The sequence below is a fragment of the Drosophila tropicalis genome, unplaced genomic scaffold (assembly GCF_018151085.1).
Source record: "Drosophila tropicalis isolate 14030-0801.00 unplaced genomic scaffold, ASM1815108v1 contig_393, whole genome shotgun sequence".
Lineage (NCBI taxonomy): Eukaryota > Metazoa > Arthropoda > Insecta > Diptera > Drosophilidae > Drosophila > Drosophila tropicalis.
Window position 1 is genome coordinate 1,746,372 of NW_027172855.1, and position 22,508 is coordinate 1,768,879.

General features: G+C 37.0%; 1 protein-coding gene across 2 annotated transcripts; it reads left to right on the forward strand.

Annotated features, from left to right (window-relative positions):
- Positions 1–14,011: 14,011 nt before the first annotated feature.
- On the forward strand, positions 14,012–21,150 carry Col4a1 (Collagen type IV alpha 1). Of its 2 annotated transcripts, none has more exons than XM_068284365.1 (9): positions 14,012–14,024; positions 14,566–14,662; positions 14,960–15,008; positions 15,074–16,030; positions 16,098–16,594; positions 16,657–18,107; positions 18,175–19,140; positions 19,198–20,342; positions 20,412–21,150. In XM_068284365.1, the coding sequence occupies exons 2-9, from the start codon at positions 14,643–14,645 to the stop codon at positions 20,670–20,672; spliced, it is 5,346 nt and encodes a 1,781-aa protein (XP_068140466.1). In that variant the 5' UTR covers positions 14,012–14,024; positions 14,566–14,642; the 3' UTR covers positions 20,673–21,150. The 2 variants fall into 2 exon arrangements, with proteins under 2 accessions (XP_068140466.1, XP_068140465.1); XM_068284364.1 differs by lacking the exon at positions 14,012–14,024 and adding an exon at positions 14,167–14,183.
- Positions 21,151–22,508: the final 1,358 nt, after the last annotated feature.

A 22,508-nucleotide genomic window follows, 5' to 3' on the forward strand; every position in this document is an offset into this window, starting at 1 on the left:
GCTGCTGAGAGGCACACAAACTATAAAACGGAGTCATTAGGCAACACTGAACGCCTATTGAGAAATTAGAAATATGTTATGACTATGAAATACAAATTGCATTTCTTTGAAGTCAACTACAATTTTTAGGTAGTTTAGAAAGAATTCTATTCGTCTCGCTAAAAAATTCAACATATTATGGATTATATTTCAACTATTGTTAACAAACAAACAAAAAATTAATAGTGCAACTAAGAAATGAACATAAATATTAACCCTCTTTACCAATTTTCAAAAGTAATAATCAAATTGTCTTTTCAAACAGAATGGGGAAAAAAACCAAGAATTCTAATAAACCAGAATTTCATTAATTCTTTGAGTGTTTAAAAAATTCATGTCTTTATTTTTCGGTTTTGGCAATAGAAATTCCGTGTGATAGGACGAATAAAATAATGTCATATGTATAAGTGAGAGTGTTTCAATAAACGTGTTTTCATTACATTTTGGAAAGATAAAAACAAGTAATTATTTAACAGAATTTTTTTTATGAGTTTTTAAAGTTAGGATAATAAATATTTAAAAAAAACAAATGAACCTTGTAAAAATTTAAAAGTTTTGCAGACTGTCTAGACGGGAATATAAAAAAGATTTCGGTAAGACAACTCTTTCTCTCCGATCCTTTATTTTCCAATCCTATCCCCTCACAGAATAAAGTTTGCTCATATACCTAGTAGGTAATACTTTGTTAACATTTTCGACGTATGTAAATATCTCTCTCTCTTCATAAAAAGTCAAAATATCAACCATTAATAGCATTGACATAAGTCTTCGTATAGTTGGAAATAAAAGATATATGAACATTATAGCTGACATCATTAAAAATGACTTTGAGCGGTTTTCGGGACTAGCCGATTGTTCGGTTGTTCTCATTTATATTTTCAATTCTACATAAATTCAAAAATAAAAATTTTTTTTGGACAAAAAGCTGCACATATGTTGCACGCATGTTTTTGAAAAAAAAATCCAAACTGAAAAATTGTGTTAAATTATTTGCTAACCGGAAAAATAGTGTCAACACACACACACACACACACACACATTTATAAACACATGTATAAGTGTTTGAAATGCAAAAATATTGAATTTTACAAATATGCAAAAATTGTTTATAAAACAAATAAATAATCATTATAGGTAGATGTAAAGCTTAGCAGAGTTCAAAGCCCCATATTATGCATAGGTGTGCCTGGCCCACAAATCGGGGACTTCCGAGAATAAAACTTTTGGAGATCAAAACATCTGGTTACAAAATAAGCACATGACGTGTTAAATCAGAGAAGAAAAAAATCCAAAAATGAGAACGTTAAGCATAAACAAATCGAAAAACACACAAAAAATAATAAAAAAAAAGAAAGAGAAAAGTGAAAAAACTTTGGTTCTGTGTGGTAAACCAAAAAATCTAGCCTGGTCGGCGGTCAGTTCAAATACATTGTACATAGAAGAAAACGAAAAAAAAAAAATTGGGGGGAAAACGGAATGAACAAAAATAAAATTGTTCAACAATGCATTTGGCAGGTGTATGACTCTTCTATAACACAATTGCACTCAATTTCTGGAAATCTGTGAATGACGCTGGCATCTAAGAAAATGCAAATACATACATATACATATACATATGTAGATCTGCAGTTCTATGTGCATCTAAATATGTACATATGTACATACACACAAATATACTGATTGAATCTGATCTAAAAGAAAATGTACATATGTATATCGTGTTATGTATCTTTGGTTTATGAAGTCCCATTTAACAGTTCATTAAATACAAACTTAAAAAAGTCAATCCTTCTGGGTTCTTATTCAATTATTTCACATTTAGTTCTTTAGAAATTTAGAGATCTTTCAAAAAGTTGTAAAATTTATTTTAGTTTTTTACTAGGAAAGTTAGTTCCGGATTAGCCATGTACCTGGATTAGTAAATGCTACGGGTCCCGGTCTATCAACGCTGTCAAAGGATGTTTGATCACGGATTGTTTATTTAACATTCATTCATTATATCAAAATATAGTATATTGATACAAATTAATTAATTAGAAAAATCTTAAAAAATTCTTAAAAAATTTTAAGAATCTGTAACTTTGCCAAACTTGAAAGGATTTTCAATGAATAGATTGACTTTTAAATGTAAATCACATTAAATTTAAATTTATCTTTTTAAGCAAGATAAAAATGCCAAAGTTAGTTAGAATAAAGGCTATCCTGATTACTAAATTTTGGCCAATTTGTGTAAAAAATCGTGATGTATACATACATACATACTTCATGATGCAGACAATGAGCTTCTTTCAAAGCTTTAAATTAACACGTTCAAAACAATAATTCTTAAATTTTTAATCAAAAAGATCAAAAATTTGTAGTTTATCGAAATCTTTTTTTTCCTTATGTATGTACATCTAACAAACAAAATTCTGAAATGTTTTAAGTACATACATACATACATGCATATGTTTGTATGTATGAAATTTTGCGCTTAGTAACCAAAATTTGGTTAAATAATTTCGATAGCCATTCAAGTCTTTTGTTTCACGCATTCTTTCAATGGAAAAATAAAATCCCACCTTTTGGATTTGTTTCTTCAATCAATTACACCATCTGAAATCCAAGTTGTTCTTTCGCGTGTATCAACATAAAATATTATTGCAATTGTTATGGGGACACGTTGAGAAAAAAATATGAAAACACTGCAGTTTCCCTGAACTTGACACTTTTCTTTTTCCATACACTTGTCTGTATGTTTATGTATTTTTGAATAATGGATGGAGTATGTATGTAGATTCCACTAAGTGGCGTCGGTTGTGAAAAAAAAAAAAAAAAAAAAAAAAAAAATAAAAGGGAAAAGTAATCCAGACACAACAGAGAGACACTAAATGTTTTTGATTGCTACCATCACAACATTGTTGCATACATATATACATTTATATGTACATATAAATATATATATTTATATATGGAGAGGCATGTGTGTATGTATATAAAACCAAATTTGTCGACGTCAGCAAGGAGACAGTGACATGGACAACAATTTCAATGGGAATGGTGCAAAAAAAAAGTCATAATGTTACCTACATTAAATTATTTGCATAATATTATATTCTTGACTTTTATTTACAGCTTTTATTTTTCCCAAATTTCAGTTTAAATGGGTAGATTTTTGGGCCAAGATTCTTTTATTTTAGACGTTTTGGAGGCTCCATAAAAAGTAAATATTTTTACATACTCCAAAAAGTTTTTGGAATAATGATTGAAATTTTGCACTGTTGAAATGAAAAACCTCAAAAAAGTTAGATTCGTGACGAATTTTCGAAGTAAAAACCAACAACTGGACTCAGAATCATTTCAATAAAATCGTGAATAAATATTAAGAACTTTACAAGTAGTTAAATGAAATTTTAAACTTTAAGGAAATGATAGTTCAGTCAATTTAATCATACTCATGATTAAATTCTTAAACTTTATGTTCAATTCAATCCGTTAAAACCAAAAACTTCGAGTTCTGTAAATCAATTGAATATAAAATTTCTGATGATCCGATTGACTTAAAAGACACTTTGTTTTCAGAAATAGAGCCTAAACTTATTCATTCTGTTTAATATTACATATATTGTGAATTGAGAATAAATCTTACTAATCTTATTGCTTAAGTCTGATATTCTGATACCTTGATTCCTATATTAACTAACTACAAAACCCTTTGATGGCCGCCAATGTTCTTACAGCTGTTTTTTGCCAGCCTAAAGTTGCATGACAGATCCATTTGTGTGTACTATATATATACATATGTATATATATATATAGATGTTCTCATATACAATGTGTGTCAGTGGCGCACTTAAGCGCATTTACACATGTTAATGTCAATTGTCCGAAGCGCAGATTTTAGTTGCAGCTCGCAGATATGCCATCTCATTCAGAGTGCAGTGCAGTTACGGAATACTAGATCATACTCATGGTTTAAGGTCAAAGTGGAGGCCTGCACATACTAGATTTGAGGCGACAATTGATACACACAAGCACACACCCACCCACGCTAATTACTGGACATGGATACATGGAGATCACAAAGACAAAAGACACAGACTTTGAGGGGATATAAATCTAAATGTGGACTGCACGTTTTTGTATAAGCCACAAGTCCATTGGCCTAAGTATCTTATTGCAATCCTTCACTTGGAATTCACAACTTGAAGAGATTCCATTGAAATATGTAAACGATACCTAAGAAAAACTTTGAAATCCAAAAAAACTGAAGAGTTCATACATATATAAAGTTTCGATGGCAATATTTATATATACATATTTACATATGTATGTGTTAAAATAAAATGCCAAGAACAGCAAAAAAAAAATCAAACAAAATCCGTAACAAAATCTGTAGAAATAAAATTTTTAAATGTTTTAGATCGAGCATGAGGAGCAGATAGAGAGTCTTCTGATAATCTCTATGCCTCACAAAGATGGATGACTGTCGACTGTCGAGCTCTGCCCGGATGTGGCACAAAAAAAAAAAAAAAAAAAAATTACATCTACACATATGTATATAATTATAGTATGTATATATATAAATCACGACTGATAAGACAAAATGTGAGCAGTCTTTTAGCTTTAAAATGCTGGCATTTTAATTAAAACATTTCAATTTGGCATAAAATTATGTACATATATATACATATATACTTTTTTATAATAATGCTGATTCGCATTCCGAGTTTGGACAAAGGGGTTATCTGTTTTGGGCACAGGAAGTCACAGTGTGTGTTCTCCCTCTCGTCATCTCTTTCTAAAAGAAGATCGGTTGAAGGTCCTGCTCCATAGTTGACCCACTTTGGTAAATAGAAACGCAACTAAACACGCGCCATCAATCAACTTTTGATGAGTGTCAAGAATTGAAACTAACATGAATCAAGTGGAAAGAATAACACATGAAATCGTTTGCAATATGCAATATTACAAACAAATCAAGACTTTTCTTTTTAAAATAAACGACTAGTTGCATATCTTCTAAGTGCAAAATTCATATTCAGATTTCATCAAAAAGACTACAAAGAGAAAACTTTATTAATTATTCTATATTTGAAGAGTTTAAATAGGTCATGAGAACATATTGCTTACTAAAAGTAATTACTTTGACATACATCGACATAAAAAGTGTTGAAATATTTTGTAAACTAATTTTAATTTTGTATTTTAGTCAAGCCTTGGGTATTAAATAGCTTGAGGTCGGTGTTAGCATCAACAGGGTTTACCAGAGTTTTTACAAATGTAGTGACTATTCCAAAACTAGTTGTGAATTACAATAAAATAATGGGAAGAATAAGAGGGTGTTTTACGATTATGTGTTTGGACTACGATCTTTTGCAAATTTAAATCAAACCTTAAAGGATAAAGATTTTCCTTAAAAACTCCGCATTTTCAATGGTGACTTTTCAAGCATTAACGCTTAAACTAGTTAGGAATTATAACTAATTGAAGGGAACAAAAGAGCAAAGCTTGCAATACCAGAGAGCACAGTTTTTAGCATACCATTCTTGAATTGCTGTACAGCTTTCACTAATGAATAAAAAAAAAAAACATGTGATTTCAGTTTTTTTTGTCCATTTTCTAATTATTATTGACTTAAAGAATGAACAAGCTTAATGAAGTATAAGATTTAAAATATAAGATCTACATTATTACTTCAGTAATCACTTCAACCCTTAAAGGGAGTGAATCGATTAGACCAAATCCTTATGGCATTTGGTAAAGATAATCTTTAAAAAATTGGTAAGTCCTGCCTTTGAAAATTGTGCTTGGAAAAATATACTTTTTACATTTTATTGAAATAACCATGCAGTTTACATAGAAATTAAAGTTATCAAATTGTCTAGGGTATTTATAGTGATAAATCTGTAAATGGAGCAACATATGACTAACGTGTGATTGACATGAAAAAGTATGCACATACAAAACGTATAACACATAAATGTATGCACGTACATACATGAAGAACATATAGAGAATATAGCATAATACATACATATGTACGATTGCACATCTGGACTCATAGTCGGTTAATGCCTGATGCTCTGAGCATCATGAGTTTTGTTATTGTTGCAATGTGTGGCGATCTTGCAGCATGACATCATTTTGTTAGTTGACATCATAAAACAAACAAAAGTCGTCAAAAAGAAATCTGCACTTGCATACATTCAAATGAATGGGAACACCCACGCCCTCCATGCAAAATGCTGCTTAAAATTTAAAGGCACTTTAATGCATTCTTTTTTTGTGTATGTGTGTGTGTGTGTGTATTCGTGTGCTTTATTTCGCATTTAATGTTACGGCATCAACTTCAACAGCATCAGTCTTATAATTGTTTAGACACCCGCCTGACAGATGATAACTAATTGCCCAAGCAGTCAAATTAGTATATATTGATATTGATGGACAGCAACTGTCAAACTAATCAGTCGATTATGCAAAGTAATTACTCTATATGGACACCTGGAAATGGCTACCTGTATGGGCTAACCTGGAGTCAAGAAACATAATGTAATGTGTCCCATAAATTTAAAAATTGCTTAACTACAATTTAAGGTATTTCTTCACTTAACTCTCGGAGATAACACTCTGGACTGCGATTTAAACCTTTTAAGATCAAATATTTTTTTCTTTTGAGATCCAGGATTATATGTATTTTAAAACTACTCAATATTTTGAAAAATATCCATTCTTTTAAGAGGTTTTTAGGAATATTTAGCCATAACTTGAAAGTTTTTAATCAATATTTTAACGAAAAGTTTGTCCTATACAACGAAACATTTCTTAAGTTTTTTCAAACCCAAATTGCTTAGTTTTTCATAGTTTTTTGATAACTACACGGTTTTGTCCTGTGCTACAAAACTTTGACCAACGATAACGATCCTTATAGATCTTTAAATGGGGTGGCAGTTCAGTCATACGCCGATTAATATAATACATTTAAAAGATAGGTACATAACAATTAGTTAATTTTGAGTGGTATAAATAAACTAAAATTTATTAATAGTTTGTATCTAAGACTAACTTTCATTATGTACTGTTTGCCTACCATTAGACGTCAAGGTCTCTGTTTTTCATTTATCTTTATCAAAACCTTCGTTTATGTTTGTTCGAGGTCAAACAAATAAATTTCATAAATTTCAAGAAGGTTTCAAATACAGAAATAATTTAAATTTATCTGAAACTGTGCTAAAAATATACTTATTTCATTATTATCACCATAAATGTTTATTACTTCAAATTTAATACTTTATTTTAAATCCTATTTAATTTACAAAACACACAACAATAATACATAATTTGAATGCTTTTAAAACAGCTTTTTAAAAAGTTGATTAAACCAGATAGTACAAAAAGGAACATACAAACATATTATCTTATAGTTTTCATATTCAACTTGTAAGGAAATTATTTATTTTATACTCAAAAGGAGTTTATATAATACAAATAAGGAAGAATAGAAAAAAATCAAAATCAATCCAGCCATTCAGCCTGTTAACATAGTTGACTATTATATTGAGTGCACGTTCTGCCAATAATCAATCAATATGAAGAACAAAAGGGAACTAACTATGCTTAATGTTGAATGGCCGACAAATGTCGCGCTACAATTTAAGCCAATTTATTTTTAGGAGTGACGTTATATTTAACGTTTGCCGCTTGAAATGAAATCACAACCAAGTACAGACTCATATATAAAATGGACCGTATACATACATATGCAAGTATGTATAACTATATATATAATATTTATACATATGTTTTCATGAAGCCTAATGAATTCCAATTTCAAAGTAGAACTGATAACTACAAAATTAAAAAAAAAAAAGGAAAAAAAGAGAACAACGAGTCTCTATGATGACTGATAACCCAATTTCTTGATTTCAAAATAAATCAAATGCTTTAATTTACAAAAATTCATACATACATATGTATATATGTATATTGCATTTACCGACATGGGTCGACCGTAAGATCTGAGTCTTTTGTATCACATAGTATAACATGTTGTTCATATCTTATATAGAGACACAGAGTGGGAGAGCGAGAGAGGGAGAAAACACTTCGCATAATTTCCGCATTCAGTTGCAGATAAATAAATAATTGAGTCAAATTGAAATGCAACTCGCCAAACAATTCTCAACTCAAATGGCACGCAAATAAACTTCAACTGAATAAGATGAAATCCCCGGAGCGGGTGAGGTCTCCATACGGTCTGCTATGGTCAGTGATTTATGTATATATGTATGTATGTATGCATATCTCTGCTTAAAGGGTCAGGCGACTAGGACCCGTCCAAACGACCAACCGACCGACCGACCGACGGACCGATCGACCACATAAACAAGACTCCTATAACTGCAAAATGAACTGGAACTGAGACCCATAAGAAGAGGGGAAAGAGATTGAGCTGCGGCCAGGCATACCATACCATACCATACACTGCATCGGCAGTAGCAACAACAAACATTCAATTCCAATTTGAAATGATGCAGAACGTCAAAGAGACTACCGCACAGACTTCGATCCAATGCTCCAGGCCACTTTACCGATCACTTGAGCTGCTAATTGTTGGGCGGGCAAGAAATACTAATACCCAGACAAACATCAAATTTCCATATAAAAATGGTTTCATTGCATTTGCATACCCATTGGATAAGTGAAGCATATTATGTTGGGTGTTAGAGAGAATTATTTCATAAATATTCTAATGCTTTATATCTAATGGATCTGCTAAGGTTAGTTAAACTAAAAGGTTGAAAATTTGAAAATTTCAGTTTTCGAGGTAAACATTTCTTGTGAAGAAAATTAAGAAGAATTGTCAATAAATCAAAAATTATATAGTTTCTATTGTTTTATGTGGGAATGTAGAAAAAAATAAAAGATAAACTAATAAAATGGTCTGGCATTTCATCTTCAATATGAAGTATAAAGGGTAACTTTTTGTCTTCACTTCGAACTAAACTAATTGTAAGACACTTTTTTATAGACTGTATAATGCACACAAACACACACATATGCGTACACGAAATGCTACTGCATCCCATCAAAGGCTGAGAAAGAGAGAGCTATTGAAGGGGGTGTGCGGAAGGGTGGAAGTGGGGAAGAGACGGAGGGCAAGCCCGAACGTTGTTGATAAACACCATTTATCAAAAATTCATTCATAGAAAGACTCAGAGACGCAGAGACAGTTGCAGTAGCAGCAGAGCAGAGCATAGCACAGAATCTATTTCCATTGTGTGCGCGTGCGGGTGTAACTGTGTGTGTGTGTGTTTCTCACACTTGTTGCCCTCTCTCTCTTTCTCGTTTATTGTAAATCTCTCTTAAATGTGTGTATGGAAACTCTCTCTTTGTATGCATAAACGGAAAGGGAAATCGCAGAAACTGCTTGCAAAATGAAATTTACTGTCCTCGTTTACAGTTTGAGAAGCATTCGTAACAGTGATCGATCCAACTGTTCTGAAAATGTAACCAACAAATTATTTCTTGCATGTACTTGAACTATTCATTTTGTTATATTAAAAATGTTTTTGCCATTACTTTAATTATAAAAAAAAACACAATTCATTTTATTGACTGTTATACAGTAAAATTGCGTATACTTTATAATAATCCTGCTTGGCAAATCAATTTTATGAGAATAAGCCTTTAAACATCATTTTGTTGAGTGAAGAAGACAATTTCTTTTGAGGACTTACAAAATCTTCAATAATTTACTTGGAATTATTAATTTCTTTAAGGTATAAGTATATGTCAAAAGCTTAAGGATGTAAATATTTGTATGCGCATATATTTTAAGTTAATAATTGATGTATGTATATAAGTTTTTATCATCTTCATGAAGCATTCATAAAAAGCATAAAGAAAATGTAATTTGATGCTTAGATTTTCATGCAAACATTGATCATCAGCATGGTTTATGTTTTATATAATTTAAGGTTTACATATTTATGTACTGACTTCCCAAACTGATCTGAAGTGCTTAACTTGTAAGTTCACTCAAACGAAAAAAACTAAAAAGTTGTGTAGAAAACCAATAGTTGCTCAATTCAATTACAAGTACAAATAATCAACTTGGGTTCAAAATATTGTGAAATCTTCATATGGATGTAACAGATATTTGAATATAGAGTTTAAAATTTCCCTTAGACATTGAACGGAATAGCTGTAAAAATTGAGAGTTTAAAAAACGTCAACTTAATGATGACTCTCATTGAGATTTGTTCTCCTAGTTAAGTTATCATTTAAATAATTATGTCAAAGTGATGATACTCAACATTTGCCAGAGCATTTCAAACATACGGTAGCTGTTAAACAAGTTTCTGCTATTACTTTTTAACCTTTTCTGCGGTTATGTGGGCTCCCAAAGCCCCCAACTCTTTGACGCTCTCACTGGCGGCACACGGGACAGACGAAGAAGTCAGATATTTTCCAAACCCCATGGCATTGACCACGTAACCGAGTGCGAAAGAATAAGTTCCTCGACTCGAATTTCATCTGCAGTTTGTCAAACGAGCTGCACAATTATGATGCCAAACACGTGAGTCTTAAATGTGAGGAGAGGATCACAAAAGGCAAAGAATTGTGAAAGAAATTTTCTGTTTAATATGGCAAAAAGAGTGCAAAAAAAAAAAAAAAGTAAATTATTGTACTCATTATGATGAGGTGCTGGCGTGTGTCAAAAGTCATATTGATAGCCTTTTGATTCCTCCGAGTTAGATTCTAGTTGTCGCCATATTATTCTCCCATGTATGTATGTACAAATACATAGTTCTATTTTCAGTTTTTTTGTGATTCCATAATTTAAAATTCTTTACAATCAGAACGTCAATGCTATCAAGGGCGTTGAGCGTCGCCAACATAGCAATAAAGCTAATTAAAATAAAATGTTGATTAGTTAAATCTACAGACGCAATATTGATAACGCAAAACGGAAAAAAGGAAGCTCTCGTAGCATGTGCTTCTCGCTCCACATTTAGAGAACATTACGAAACACAAAAACCAAAATCACTTTAACAAACCCAATGTTCTTGTTTTTTTGTTCTTACTCGCTTTGCGATTTGCCATTAATTTATCAATTTCATAAAGGAAACAGTTTAATCTAATGAGCTTAGCAACTTATTAGCAAATTGACTACTGATTAGGTCAACATTATTAACATTTTCCAAAATGACAAAATGTGTTGCCTAGTTTACGGAGTCATTCAACTTATGAATGAAAACTTTTGTTATTTATGCAAATCAATATTAAACAGAATAAATAGAGAAATCCTGCAAGTTTTATTTATAGGATTATTATTAATTCTCACATCTGTGAAAGATCTTTAGACACATCTTATTTCTAACCGGAAATATTCAATGACAATTAGATTTTGATTTCGAAACAAAAATTAATCTTCAAAAGGTTATCGCAATTCTTTTTGCTTTTTAGCTAACCTTTAACATTTAAATTTAGATTGAGCTTCCAAAATAAACCCATCTGAAGTTGAATGACATAATATTATACATACATATGTTGTATATTTGATTGAAATCTATGAAAAAGCCCTGGCAACAAGTCATACAAAGTGAACTTCAGTTGGTTTATCTAACATAAGTCGCAACTGCAAATGCCGGAAATGCAATATATGTACATATGTAAAATATATGTTGTTATAATATTGAAATGATTAAGCCACAGAGAAACGCTGACCTAATTTGCATTTTCTTAAAGATTAAACCAACTTCGGACAACAGAACAAAGTGAGTAAGTGCCTGCTGGGTTTGAGAAGCACTGCTTAATTCTAATATGACTCTGTGGAACAATATGACATGTAATCATTCTCAAACCTAAATGCAAACTGTTTTGGAATTGGACATTAAAACACGAAATATTTTAAACATTAACTAATTAAGTGGTAAAATTTTTGTTTTAGAATATTGATTTCTCAATAGTTTCGACTTACCTTTGCGGCATGAGCAATTGATATAAAGCTGGCAATCACACAAACTGCTCCCGAGCACACCCGAGAGATTTAATAAATCTCTGGGCAACATCTCTGATCGGTCCTGTCGAGGTCCTAAGCACAAACTTTAACAGTCACCTCTCTCTCTCTCACTCTCTCAAATTCTCTACAAGTTTCTACACACACGAAACTGCGAACAGAATAAACATAATTTTAAAGGATTTTAAATTTTTTAACACTTTAATTTTGTATAAAATATATATTATATGAATTTTAAAATGGATATCAAGTCACAGATTATTAACAATTTTTTTTTATTTGTACTTCTGTTCGAATACAGGCTAAATGAATTTATGTAAAATGCATATGGATTTTGAAAAGGGGAAGATTAACTAACTGTTTCGCCACTTGATTTTTTCTGTGTTTAGTGCCTGCGATCGTCGGACACAGTACGCACTCCCCACATGTGGAGATCGTCAAGCGTTCGAAATGTTACTAAACACGAGCCCCACAAAAAGAAATTTGAATTCGTTTTGGCGCTCATTACAGGCCGTTCGGCTGCTGCTCCCCGTCGGCTCGGCTCACTCACACAAGCGCAGAGTCTGTTCTTTGTTTGTATTAGTGCGCTTTGAGGGGCTGGCTATGAGTCTTGGGGTTCTAGAAATTAGCACTTTGTTGCCTTGATTTGAGGAAACGCTACTCTAGTGCGCAACATAAATTTTTTATATTCCTATGTACATGTGTATGTATATTTTCGATTTCCCATCACAACAAGCTTCCAGTTGATTTCTTCTTGTTTTTGTCGCGTTTCGTGATTAGGTTAAGGCTTTTTTTTTTTTTTAATTCAACTAGCTAGTATGTGTCTGTATGTGCCAGAAGATTATCAGCTGCGTATTTCCTGTTAGAACAAAAATCTAATAATTTGAGTCCAAGCAAGCATCAACTCCGGGTCTTATTAATTCAATGGTACGCACAATTATAGACATTACGAAATTCCCAACTAAACCCAATTTGTTGAGATTTCAATTCATATTTTTTTGGGGCCACACATTTTGAAATGTGCTGCGATTAAAATAATCAAGGCTTTTTTGTTTTTTATTTTGACGAATGAAGCAAGAAATATGTTATAGATTTTGTATTATATTCTGGTCCATGACCTGTTAGCCTCAATAGATTGATGCTAGGGGAAACGGAAGCTAATTATGCGGAAACCATTCTTAGCTTAATCCTAGCTTCCAAAATAGAAACAGCAAACTAATTTTTTGATTAAACTAAGCAAATGATAAAAACCAAACTTATTAAGTTTAAATTAAAAATGGCTCATAGGGCTAAGAATCAAAAATTGGCTTTCATAATAGACATAAAGCAAATATTATAAAAATTTATGAAAAAAAAAAATATATTTAAATCATTAAAATTGTATACTTCATAACTCTAAGTTGGGAATACTTTGATTTAAAGGTTAAAAACTGTCTTTTTTTTAAATTTACAAACCGCTTTCGGATTTTTAAAAATTTTTTATTTATTTAAATGTTAAATTTTTGAATGGCCTTAATCGTTTGAAAGTTTTTTGAAGGGAAGTTAGGGTTTGTCCATCTATTGCCCTTAACAAAAACAACAAGAACAACAGGAATTAGTTTTTCAGACTTATCACCAGTAAGTTTCTCATATTCTTAAGGCAAAGCAACTATGACTTTGTTTAGTGGCTTGGATTAGTGTTGCTACATACATATGTACATGGTTACATACATTTATAATTATGCATAGTTCGCCCATCCGTTCCATATGTATGTCGCCGTCGCCTTCCACCCTCTATCTTAAAACGCGGACACACGTATACAACCACATGGAAAACTTTCCTCACACAGTCGACACAGACACTGTATATGAGACATATAGCCGATGTTAGGTTCGGGTTACTTTTGATCATCTCATCGTCGGCTCTCGTTTGGTCGGGACATTTTGGCTTTTGGATCGCTGAAAAAATTATACTATAATTAGTCGTGTTCCGTCTTCTCGAGTAAGTAGTAGACTGAGATTGGTTGCGCTTTGGGACTTTGGCTTCTTTTGCCTGAATGTCTAGTGTGCCTTCAGTCTTGTGGTCGCTGTCGTTCGGCTGTGGTTGTGTTTCTTTAGTCCGCTCCCGTCGATTCAGAAAGTTAGAACAACATTCTGTCAGGCAATTGTCTTACCAAAAAAAAAAAAAAATTAAAAATAAAAAGCAGAAAATTAATATGTGAATTTTATAAAAAAAATACATAATAAACACAAATAAATAGAATTAATTGAAATAATAATTTGAAACTTGAACGCTTAAAGTTTACAAATTTTCTAGTCAAACGCGTAGTGCTTGTCAAACTGTAACGCTTAGAAGTGAAAATAACTAGCAAGTTGAAAACAACAATTTAAAAACTTTTTTGTTTATTTATTTGAAATAAATTGAACAAAAAATATTTCAAAATTACAAATTCAAAAATTGCCAATAAAATTTGTAAAAATTTATTAAATAAATTTAATTGCCATATTTAAGTGCATAATTTTTTTGGTTTAAATTTTTGCAGGCCCAACGACGGCAGCATATTTGAAATTTGACGAACATTGATATAATAATAAGGCAGTTATAGGATCCAAGGGCGCCATGTTGCCCTTATGGAAGCGGTACGTACAAAAAAAACATAAAACATTTTTAATTTTAAAATTTAGGTTCTGTGTAAAAAATATATTTCTTTTAAACATCAAAGTTCCAAGTCGTTATCTGAAGAGCGATTTTATATTAAGAGCAAGCCCATGTTTTGCAGCGCTCTCTTCAATTTATTGTCTCTTCATTTTTCTCTTTCGTCTTCACAATGACACACATACACAAACTCAAAGTCACACAGACACGTAATCATTTACATATACATATGTACATATACTGTTACTTATAATCTGTTTGCATACATTTTGTTTTTGCAGGCTTTTGTTTGCCGCTGTCATTGCTGGTGCGTTTGTCGGTGCCAATGCTGTAAGGATCTATGCAATATTACATTGGCGACTATTTAAATAACTTATTAACTGACGTAATTTCAGCAATTTTGGAGAGAGTCCGGCTCAACAGGCTCCATTCAATCAAACAACAATAAACAAATTAGAGTTGAACAGAACGCAGGTAGATACACATATGATCCGAGCTATGAATTGCTGAATTCCACTGGTATACAGCGGGGGGACGAACCACCTAAGAACTGTACTGCTGGATATGCAGGTTGTTTCCCAAAATGCTTTGCTGAGAAAGGTAGTCGCGGTATGCCCGGTCCCGAGGGTCCCACTGGAGAGAAGGGTCAAATCGGTTATGCCGGACCAGAGGGTCTGCCCGGTGATAAGGGTCAGAAGGGTGATCCAGGACCATTAGGACCAAGGGGTGACAAGGGAGAGCGTGGTTCCCAAGGAAGACCTGGCTTGCCTGGTGTTGGTGGGATTCAGGGTACTGCAGGTAATCCTGGTGCTGCTGGTGCTCCTGGTAAAGATGGATGTGATGGCTTGGATGGTTTACCTGGATTGCCCGGACTTTCGGGAATGGCCGGGCCTCGTGGTTTGCCTGGCGGGCCAGGTGTAAAGGGTGACAAGGGTGAGCCAGCAAAAGAGAATGGTGACTATGCTAAAGGTGAGAAAGGTGAGCCTGGTTTCGCTGGTCGATCTGGTTTTCCTGGTCCCGATGGAGTTCGTGGTGATAAAGGCGAGCGCGGTGAGACAGGACCATACGGACCACCGGGACCACGTGGTGATCGCGGTATCAAGGGAGAGAAGGGTGCTTCCTGCCAAGGTATTGCTTTGCCCGGACAACAAGGAGAAAAGGGTGAAAAGGGTGAACCGGCTATAAAGTTTCCCTCATCTGGAATAGAACGTCTTGTTGGACCACCCGGTGAACCAGGTCAAAAGGGTGAACCTGGTCCATATGGCGAAAAGGGAGGTTTGGGACCTGTTGGTGAGCCTGGACATGACGGACAAAAGGGAGAAAAGGGTTTGCCCGGCGGAGCAGGCGACAGAGTGAGTATTTTGTGTTGGCCTACATTCTTGGAATACATAGCTAATGTGAAATCATGTCATTCATTAGGGTCGTCAAGGTGGTTTCGGACCTCCTGGCCCATCTGGTCAGAAGGGTGATCGTGGTGAAACTGGTTTACATGGTCGTCCAGGCCAGCCTGGTCAAAAAGGAGAAGCTGGTCGCCCCGGTAACGCAGGTGAACGTGGTTTGCTAGGACCGCCGGGTCCTCCAGGTGGTGGACGCGGGCAACCGGGAGCACCCGGCCCCCAAGGTCCCCGTGGATACCCAGGTATCCATGGTCCTCAGGGATTGAATGGAGAAGATGGACTACCCGGACCCCAAGGATACCCAGGTCAAAAGGGAGGCATCGGAGTCCCTGGTCGCCAAGGTGGCGAAGGACCACCAGGACAAAAGGGAGAAAAGGGCATCGCCGGACGAGGTGGACCCCAAGGCCCACTTGGCCCTGTTGGCCACACCGGTCCACCAGGACCTGAGGGTCAAAAGGGTGAACCTGGCCTACCCGGATCCAGCATTGAAGGACTTAAAGGTGAAGATGGTCTTCCCGGGTAAGTAATCTTTGTTACACCAACGATGTGAACACTTAATATTGCTTATTACCATTACGTAGATATAACGGACTGAAAGGTGCCAAGGGAGAGCGTGGTTTCAAGGGTAATATTGGTGTTCCTGGAGACTCTAAACTGGGTAGACCTGGTCTTCCCGGTATTGTTGGCGCTCCTGGACAAAAGGGTGATGCTGGTCGTCCTGGAAATCCTGGTGATAAAGGTGAAATGGGACCAAAAGGTGAAATTGGTGGAAAGTGCTCATCTTGCCCGCCTGGATTAAAGGGAGATAAGGGAGACCGAGGATTAGACGGACTTACAGGCAATCCAGGTGCAAGAGGACCTCCTGGTGAACGAGGATTTGTTGGCGAGCGTGGTGATGACGGCATAAACGGATTGATGGGTCCACCCGGAGAAAAGGGTGTGGATGGTCGTCCTGGAGTTCCTGGTGCCGTGGGAGCCCCTGGTGCTCCTGCTTTTATTGATCTTAGCTTGATTGCTGTAGAAAAGGGCGCTAAAGGTGAGAGAGGTAGTGATGGCTATCCTGGTGTTAAGGGTGAGCGTGGAGAGAATGGACAGCCTGGTTTGCCAGGATCAAAAGGAGAGATTGGCATTAAAGGAGAGAAAGGGTTCACTGGCCCAGCAGGGACAGATGGTCTACCTGGTGCTCCGGGTCGGGACGGTTTCGATGGAAGACCTGGTCAAAGTATCAAGGGTGAGCCTGGAAAAGCTGGTCTAGACGGTCTTAAAGGTGACACAGGCTTAACCGGTGAGACTGGACAAAAGGGTGAAGCTGGTACATGTGCCGCAGACGCACTTCGAGTGCCTGCTAAGGGCAATAAAGGCGACCGTGGCGCTCCGGGTAATCCTGGCCAAAACGGACCCATTGGACAAAAGGGAGAGATTGGTTACAGCGGCGAAAAGGGTTTCACAGGTCCTCAGGGTCCCCCTGGTCCCATTGGTCCACGTGGAATTACTGGACCTCGAGGGGAGAAGGGTAACCCCGGACCTCTTGGTGCTCCTGGTAATCCCGGAAAAGATGGACTTCGAGGTTTGCCTGGTCGCAACGGAGAACGAGGCCAAAAGGGAGAGCAAGGTATTTCTGTTGCTGGACCTCCTGGACCACAGGGTCTGGATGGATTATCTGGTCTTAAGGGAGAACGCGGTCCTGTGGGTAGCCCAGGACAACCCGGCCCCGAAGGCAACATTGGTTACCCTGGTGACAAGGGTGAAAGCGGTCTTCCTGGCCAGCCTGGTCAACCTGGAAGTATTGGCGAAAAAGGTGACGTCGGACCACTTGGTCCTCCTGGACACCCTGGCCCTCCTGGCCTTCCTGGCATGGATGGAATTCGCGGACTTAATGGTGTCAAGGGAGAGCCTGGAAGTCCTGGCTTGGTTGGCTTGCCTGGCAACAAGGGTGAACGTGGCGCTAATGGAATTGATGGCCCTAAGGGTTTTACTGGTGTGGTTGGTGCACCTGGTAAACGAGGACCCCCTGGAGTTCCTGGATTGTCAGGTATGTTATTACTGTTTATAACTTTTAATGGCAAAATAGTTATTTATTTATCTTAACTGTCTCATAGGCTTGAAGGGAGACAAGGGTGCTCGTGGTTTAACTGGAAATGATGGTCCGATAGGAGGTCGTGGACCGCCAGGACCCCCAGGATTTATGGGCATCAAGGGTGACATCGGCCCAGCTGGAGCCCCTGGACAGAATGGTTTAGACGGACTTCCTGGTGAGAAGGGTAACCAAGGCTTGCCTGGATTCGATGGCGCTCAGGGCGAACCTGGCGATGCTTCAGAAAAGGGACAAAAGGGTGAACCTGGCACTCCGGGACCTCGAGGAGAACCTGGACTTACAGGAGAACCTGGTCAGCCAGGTGAAAAAGGTCTACCTGGACTTCCAATTCACGGACGACCCGGCGCACCGGGCGAGAAAGGTGACGCCGGCCGAAATGGACTTGATGGACTCGATGGTCAGCCCGGACAGAAGGGTGAACCTGGTCTTACTGGTTATGCTGGACTTAAGGGCGACAAAGGATCACTTGGCCGACCCGGTGCTCCTGGTGCGCCAGGACTTGATGGTCAGCCCGGTCCACAAGGTGCAATTGGGTCTATTGGCTATCCTGGACCACAAGGTTTCAAGGGAGAAGCTGGTGTCCCCGGTTTCACAGGTGAAAAGGGTAACACTGGTCCCTCTGGACCATCCGGTTTCCGTGGATCTCCCGGTTTAAAGGGTGAAAGAGGCTTACCGGGTCCACCAGGTCCTCCACCCCCAGACGATCTCAGAGGTGATGTCGGCGCACCTGGTGAGCGTGGTTTCACAGGTCAAAAGGGAGAACCAGGTGAAAGGGGAGAACAGGGAACTGTTGGGTACACTGGAGCTAAGGGAGAGCGGGGCTTGGATGGTCCTCGTGGATTGGACGGTTTGCATGGAGCCCCTGGTCTTAAGGGAGACATTGGCCCACAGGGCGAGCAAGGCTTCCCCGGACCAGTAGTAAAGGGAGAGAAGGGTCTGCCTGGACGTGCCGGCAAAAACGGTCGCGAAGGTGAGTTTCGGAAATATTGACCATAGTTTTGCAGAATCTAACCACCAAATCTTTCAGGAGCCCCCGGACGTCCAGGAATTAAAGGCGATCGTGGTCTAGCCGGATTACCTGGAACACCTGGATTGGTTGGACTTCCAGGGCCCATCGGCCCAGCTGGCGCTAGAGGAGAACGTGGTTTGACTGGAGCACCCGGATTCGCTGGACAGGACGGTCTGAATGGAGCACAGGGTCTAAAGGGTGACAGAGGTATTCAAGGACCCAAGGGTGAACGTGGTCTAAATGGTTTTGAAGGACAAAAGGGAGACAAGGGTGCCCAAGGACAAGACGGTCCACCAGGATTAAATGGATTACCTGGACTAAAGGGTGATATTGGCTTGCCTGGTTTTGAAGGAGCACCTGGTGCTCCAGGAGCAATAGGCGAAAAAGGTTTTACGGGACCAAAAGGACGTGATGGACGCGACGGTTTGCATGGTCAGCGCGGACAAAAGGGTGAACCTGGTCTGCTTCCACCACCTGGCCCAAAGGGCGAACCCGGACATCCTGGTCGTGATGGACAAAAAGGAGAAGTCGGACCACCTGGAGAGCGTGGTCTTACTGGTATCCAGGGCGAGCGTGGTGAGAAAGGTGAGCGCGGCTTTATCGGTCTAACCGGACAGCCTGGTCGTCCAGGTGCAAAGGGAGAACGCGGAGAACAAGGTTTAATAGGACGCGAAGGCGCTATTGGAGAAATTGGTATTAAGGGTGAACCTGGTGTGCCCTGTAGCTCTGCCCAGGATTACCTAACTGGCATTCTAGTGACGCGCCACAGTCAAAACGATCAAGTGCCAACTTGTGCAGCCGGCCATACACAACTCTGGACCGGCTACTCGTTACTCTTTGTTGATGGCAACGATTACGCCCATAACCAGGATCTCGGCTCACCCGGTTCATGTGTTCAACGTTTCTCAACACTGCCCGTTTTGTCCTGTGGACAGAACAATGTATGCAACTACGCTTCACGCAATGACAAGAGTTTCTGGTTAGCAACTTCGGCATCCATACCTATGATGCCTGTCGACAACTATGAGATAAGCAAATACATTTCGCGTTGTGTGGTCTGCGAGGCTCCAGCCAATGTGATTGCAGTACACAGTCAGTCGCTTGAGATCCCTGGCTGCCCCAACGGCTGGGAGGGCCTGTGGATTGGCTACAGTTTCCTAATGGTAAGTTCATAATATTCCATTTCAATCATGTAATTTTCAATAACCATGAACATATTTGTTTTACTCCAGCACACGGCTGTTGGTAATGGCGGTGGTGGTCAGGCGTTGCAATCGCCTGGCTCTTGTTTGGAGGACTTCCGTGCCACACCATTCATTGAGTGTAATGGTGCCAAGGGTCACTGCCACTTCTATGAGACCATGACCAGTTTCTGGATGGTCACCCTCGAAGCCAGCGAGCAGTTCCAGAAACCACAACAACAGACCATCAAGGCTGGCAATCTGCTGAGCCGTGTCTCCAGGTGCCAAGTTTGCATGAAGAACTCGTCGTAGGGTACTGCGACAACAAAAACGCTGCAATAAATTTAATCTAAATGTAATACGTTAACTATACCAACGAACATCAGATAAACCGAACAAACACTGCTACAAATTCCTTAAACTAACCAATAAAATGAAACCAAATATTAAAAAAAAAACCAAACCCAAGAAGAGGGCCGCCAAAAAACACGTTCTAAGAAAAGCGGAGACCCCAATAATGCCATTTTTGTATCTGCCATTTAATGCTCTAAAGAAATGTAAAACTGCTTCTAAGTTACGAGTTAAGTTAAGTAAATGAAAAATAAACAAATTAGAGTGGTAAATATATATCGAAAGCTGCATGTTCCATTTAGCGCATTAAAATGCGATATATCTTCCAACATATACCGTTTCCACAAACAATGAAAGAAGCGAAAATGTTTTCGCAAATTGTTAATAAAACATAAGCAAAAATGGAAAAAAATTGAAAAATAAAGAAAATTTTCATGTAGCTGCTTCTCTTCTGGTTAGTTTACTTTCTAATAAAGCTATTATGCATTTCTTGTTTTTAAGGAAGTGGAAAGATCTAAGCAAAGTTTGTAGCATACTTATATGGGTTTATAATATTGATATAAATCACCTTACAACCAATCCAAAATTCGAAAAACTCATAATTTTGTGTATAGATCGAAGCCCTCATATGTAAGTACGTTTATTTAATTCAATATTTTTATTCAAGAATATTACATACATACATATGTGTGACTTTGCAAAATTTTCACCAATTTTCTAAAGTGATATCTTATTTAAATACTTTTAAATTTATTTATTTTAATTTAAAAGTAAATACCGCAAGTTTTTAAAAATCTTAAAAACATACATTAAAATCTTGAAAACTTTATTTGTCGCAAATTTTCGTAAATTAACATGATTTTTAAAAAAATTGCTGAATCGCTACTCATCTAAGATGCAACTTTTTGAAATCGGTTTGAAATATGACAAATTGACCAAAAATTTAAGTTCACAATTCCAGAAATATCAATATCGTTTTTGACCGAATTTCATTTATGTTTTAACTTTAATTGCTACAGTCCCACCTCTGACCTAATCTCCTCGTCTGATGTTATTTCGCAATATATGTACATATTTGTGCATATAAAATGTACATATAAGTAACGATTTTTTTTTTTTAAATTTTCAGTTTTGCTGATTTTGCTATCCTGCACTATTTGGCACAGTAATATCCAATTCTATTTTATCCCACCATAACGAAACGATTAAGTGTAACTGAATGAGTATATAGTACTTGGAGTATTTGTATGCCTTTATGAATTGATCATCTATAGAATCGGTATTAGTTGTTCTTGAGTATTCATTGTTTAATAAGTATTCACATAATCTTGAATATTAGCAGTCTATCATTAGTTTTTGTAGTTTAATGAGTGTTTATAATATATTGAGTATTCATAGTATCTTCTGTATTCATATTCCTAGTGGGTTGAGTATTCGTAAATCTCGAACAAACCTTCCTGTTTGTTTCCCTGTGTACCAGAACTACAAAAGTACTCACAAAGAGAAGAAAAACTGGATCCAATTTGAATTTGGGGGTTTGTGAATCTGTTGTGGTAAAAAGAAAATTGCTCGTTGAAAGGAACTCACCACTTTGCCCCAGAGAAGAGGCACTTGTGCGCATGTCAAACCTTTGTGGTTGGGGTATTTTGAGGGTGGCTATATGCCCAGAGGCATTGTGCCTGGCGAGATATCATATGATAATCATATTCCAATTGGTGGTGGGTTCCAGCTGAGGCCAACCAAATAGGGGTAGCTTTTGCAAAACGAATTGGAAAATGTTTCACAAGAACCAGAGCA

Bases quoted from the DNA above. Each gene is read 5' to 3' on its own strand.
- Col4a1 (XM_068284365.1), top strand. From the start codon at position 14,643: ATGTTGCCCTTATGGAAGCG. The intron at 15,009-15,073 runs GTAAGGATCTAT...ACGTAATTTCAG, and splicing joins CGTTTGTCGGTGCCAATGCT to CAATTTTGGAGAGAGTCCGG. The intron at 16,595-16,656 runs GTAAGTAATCTT...ACCATTACGTAG, and splicing joins GGTGAAGATGGTCTTCCCGG to ATATAACGGACTGAAAGGTG.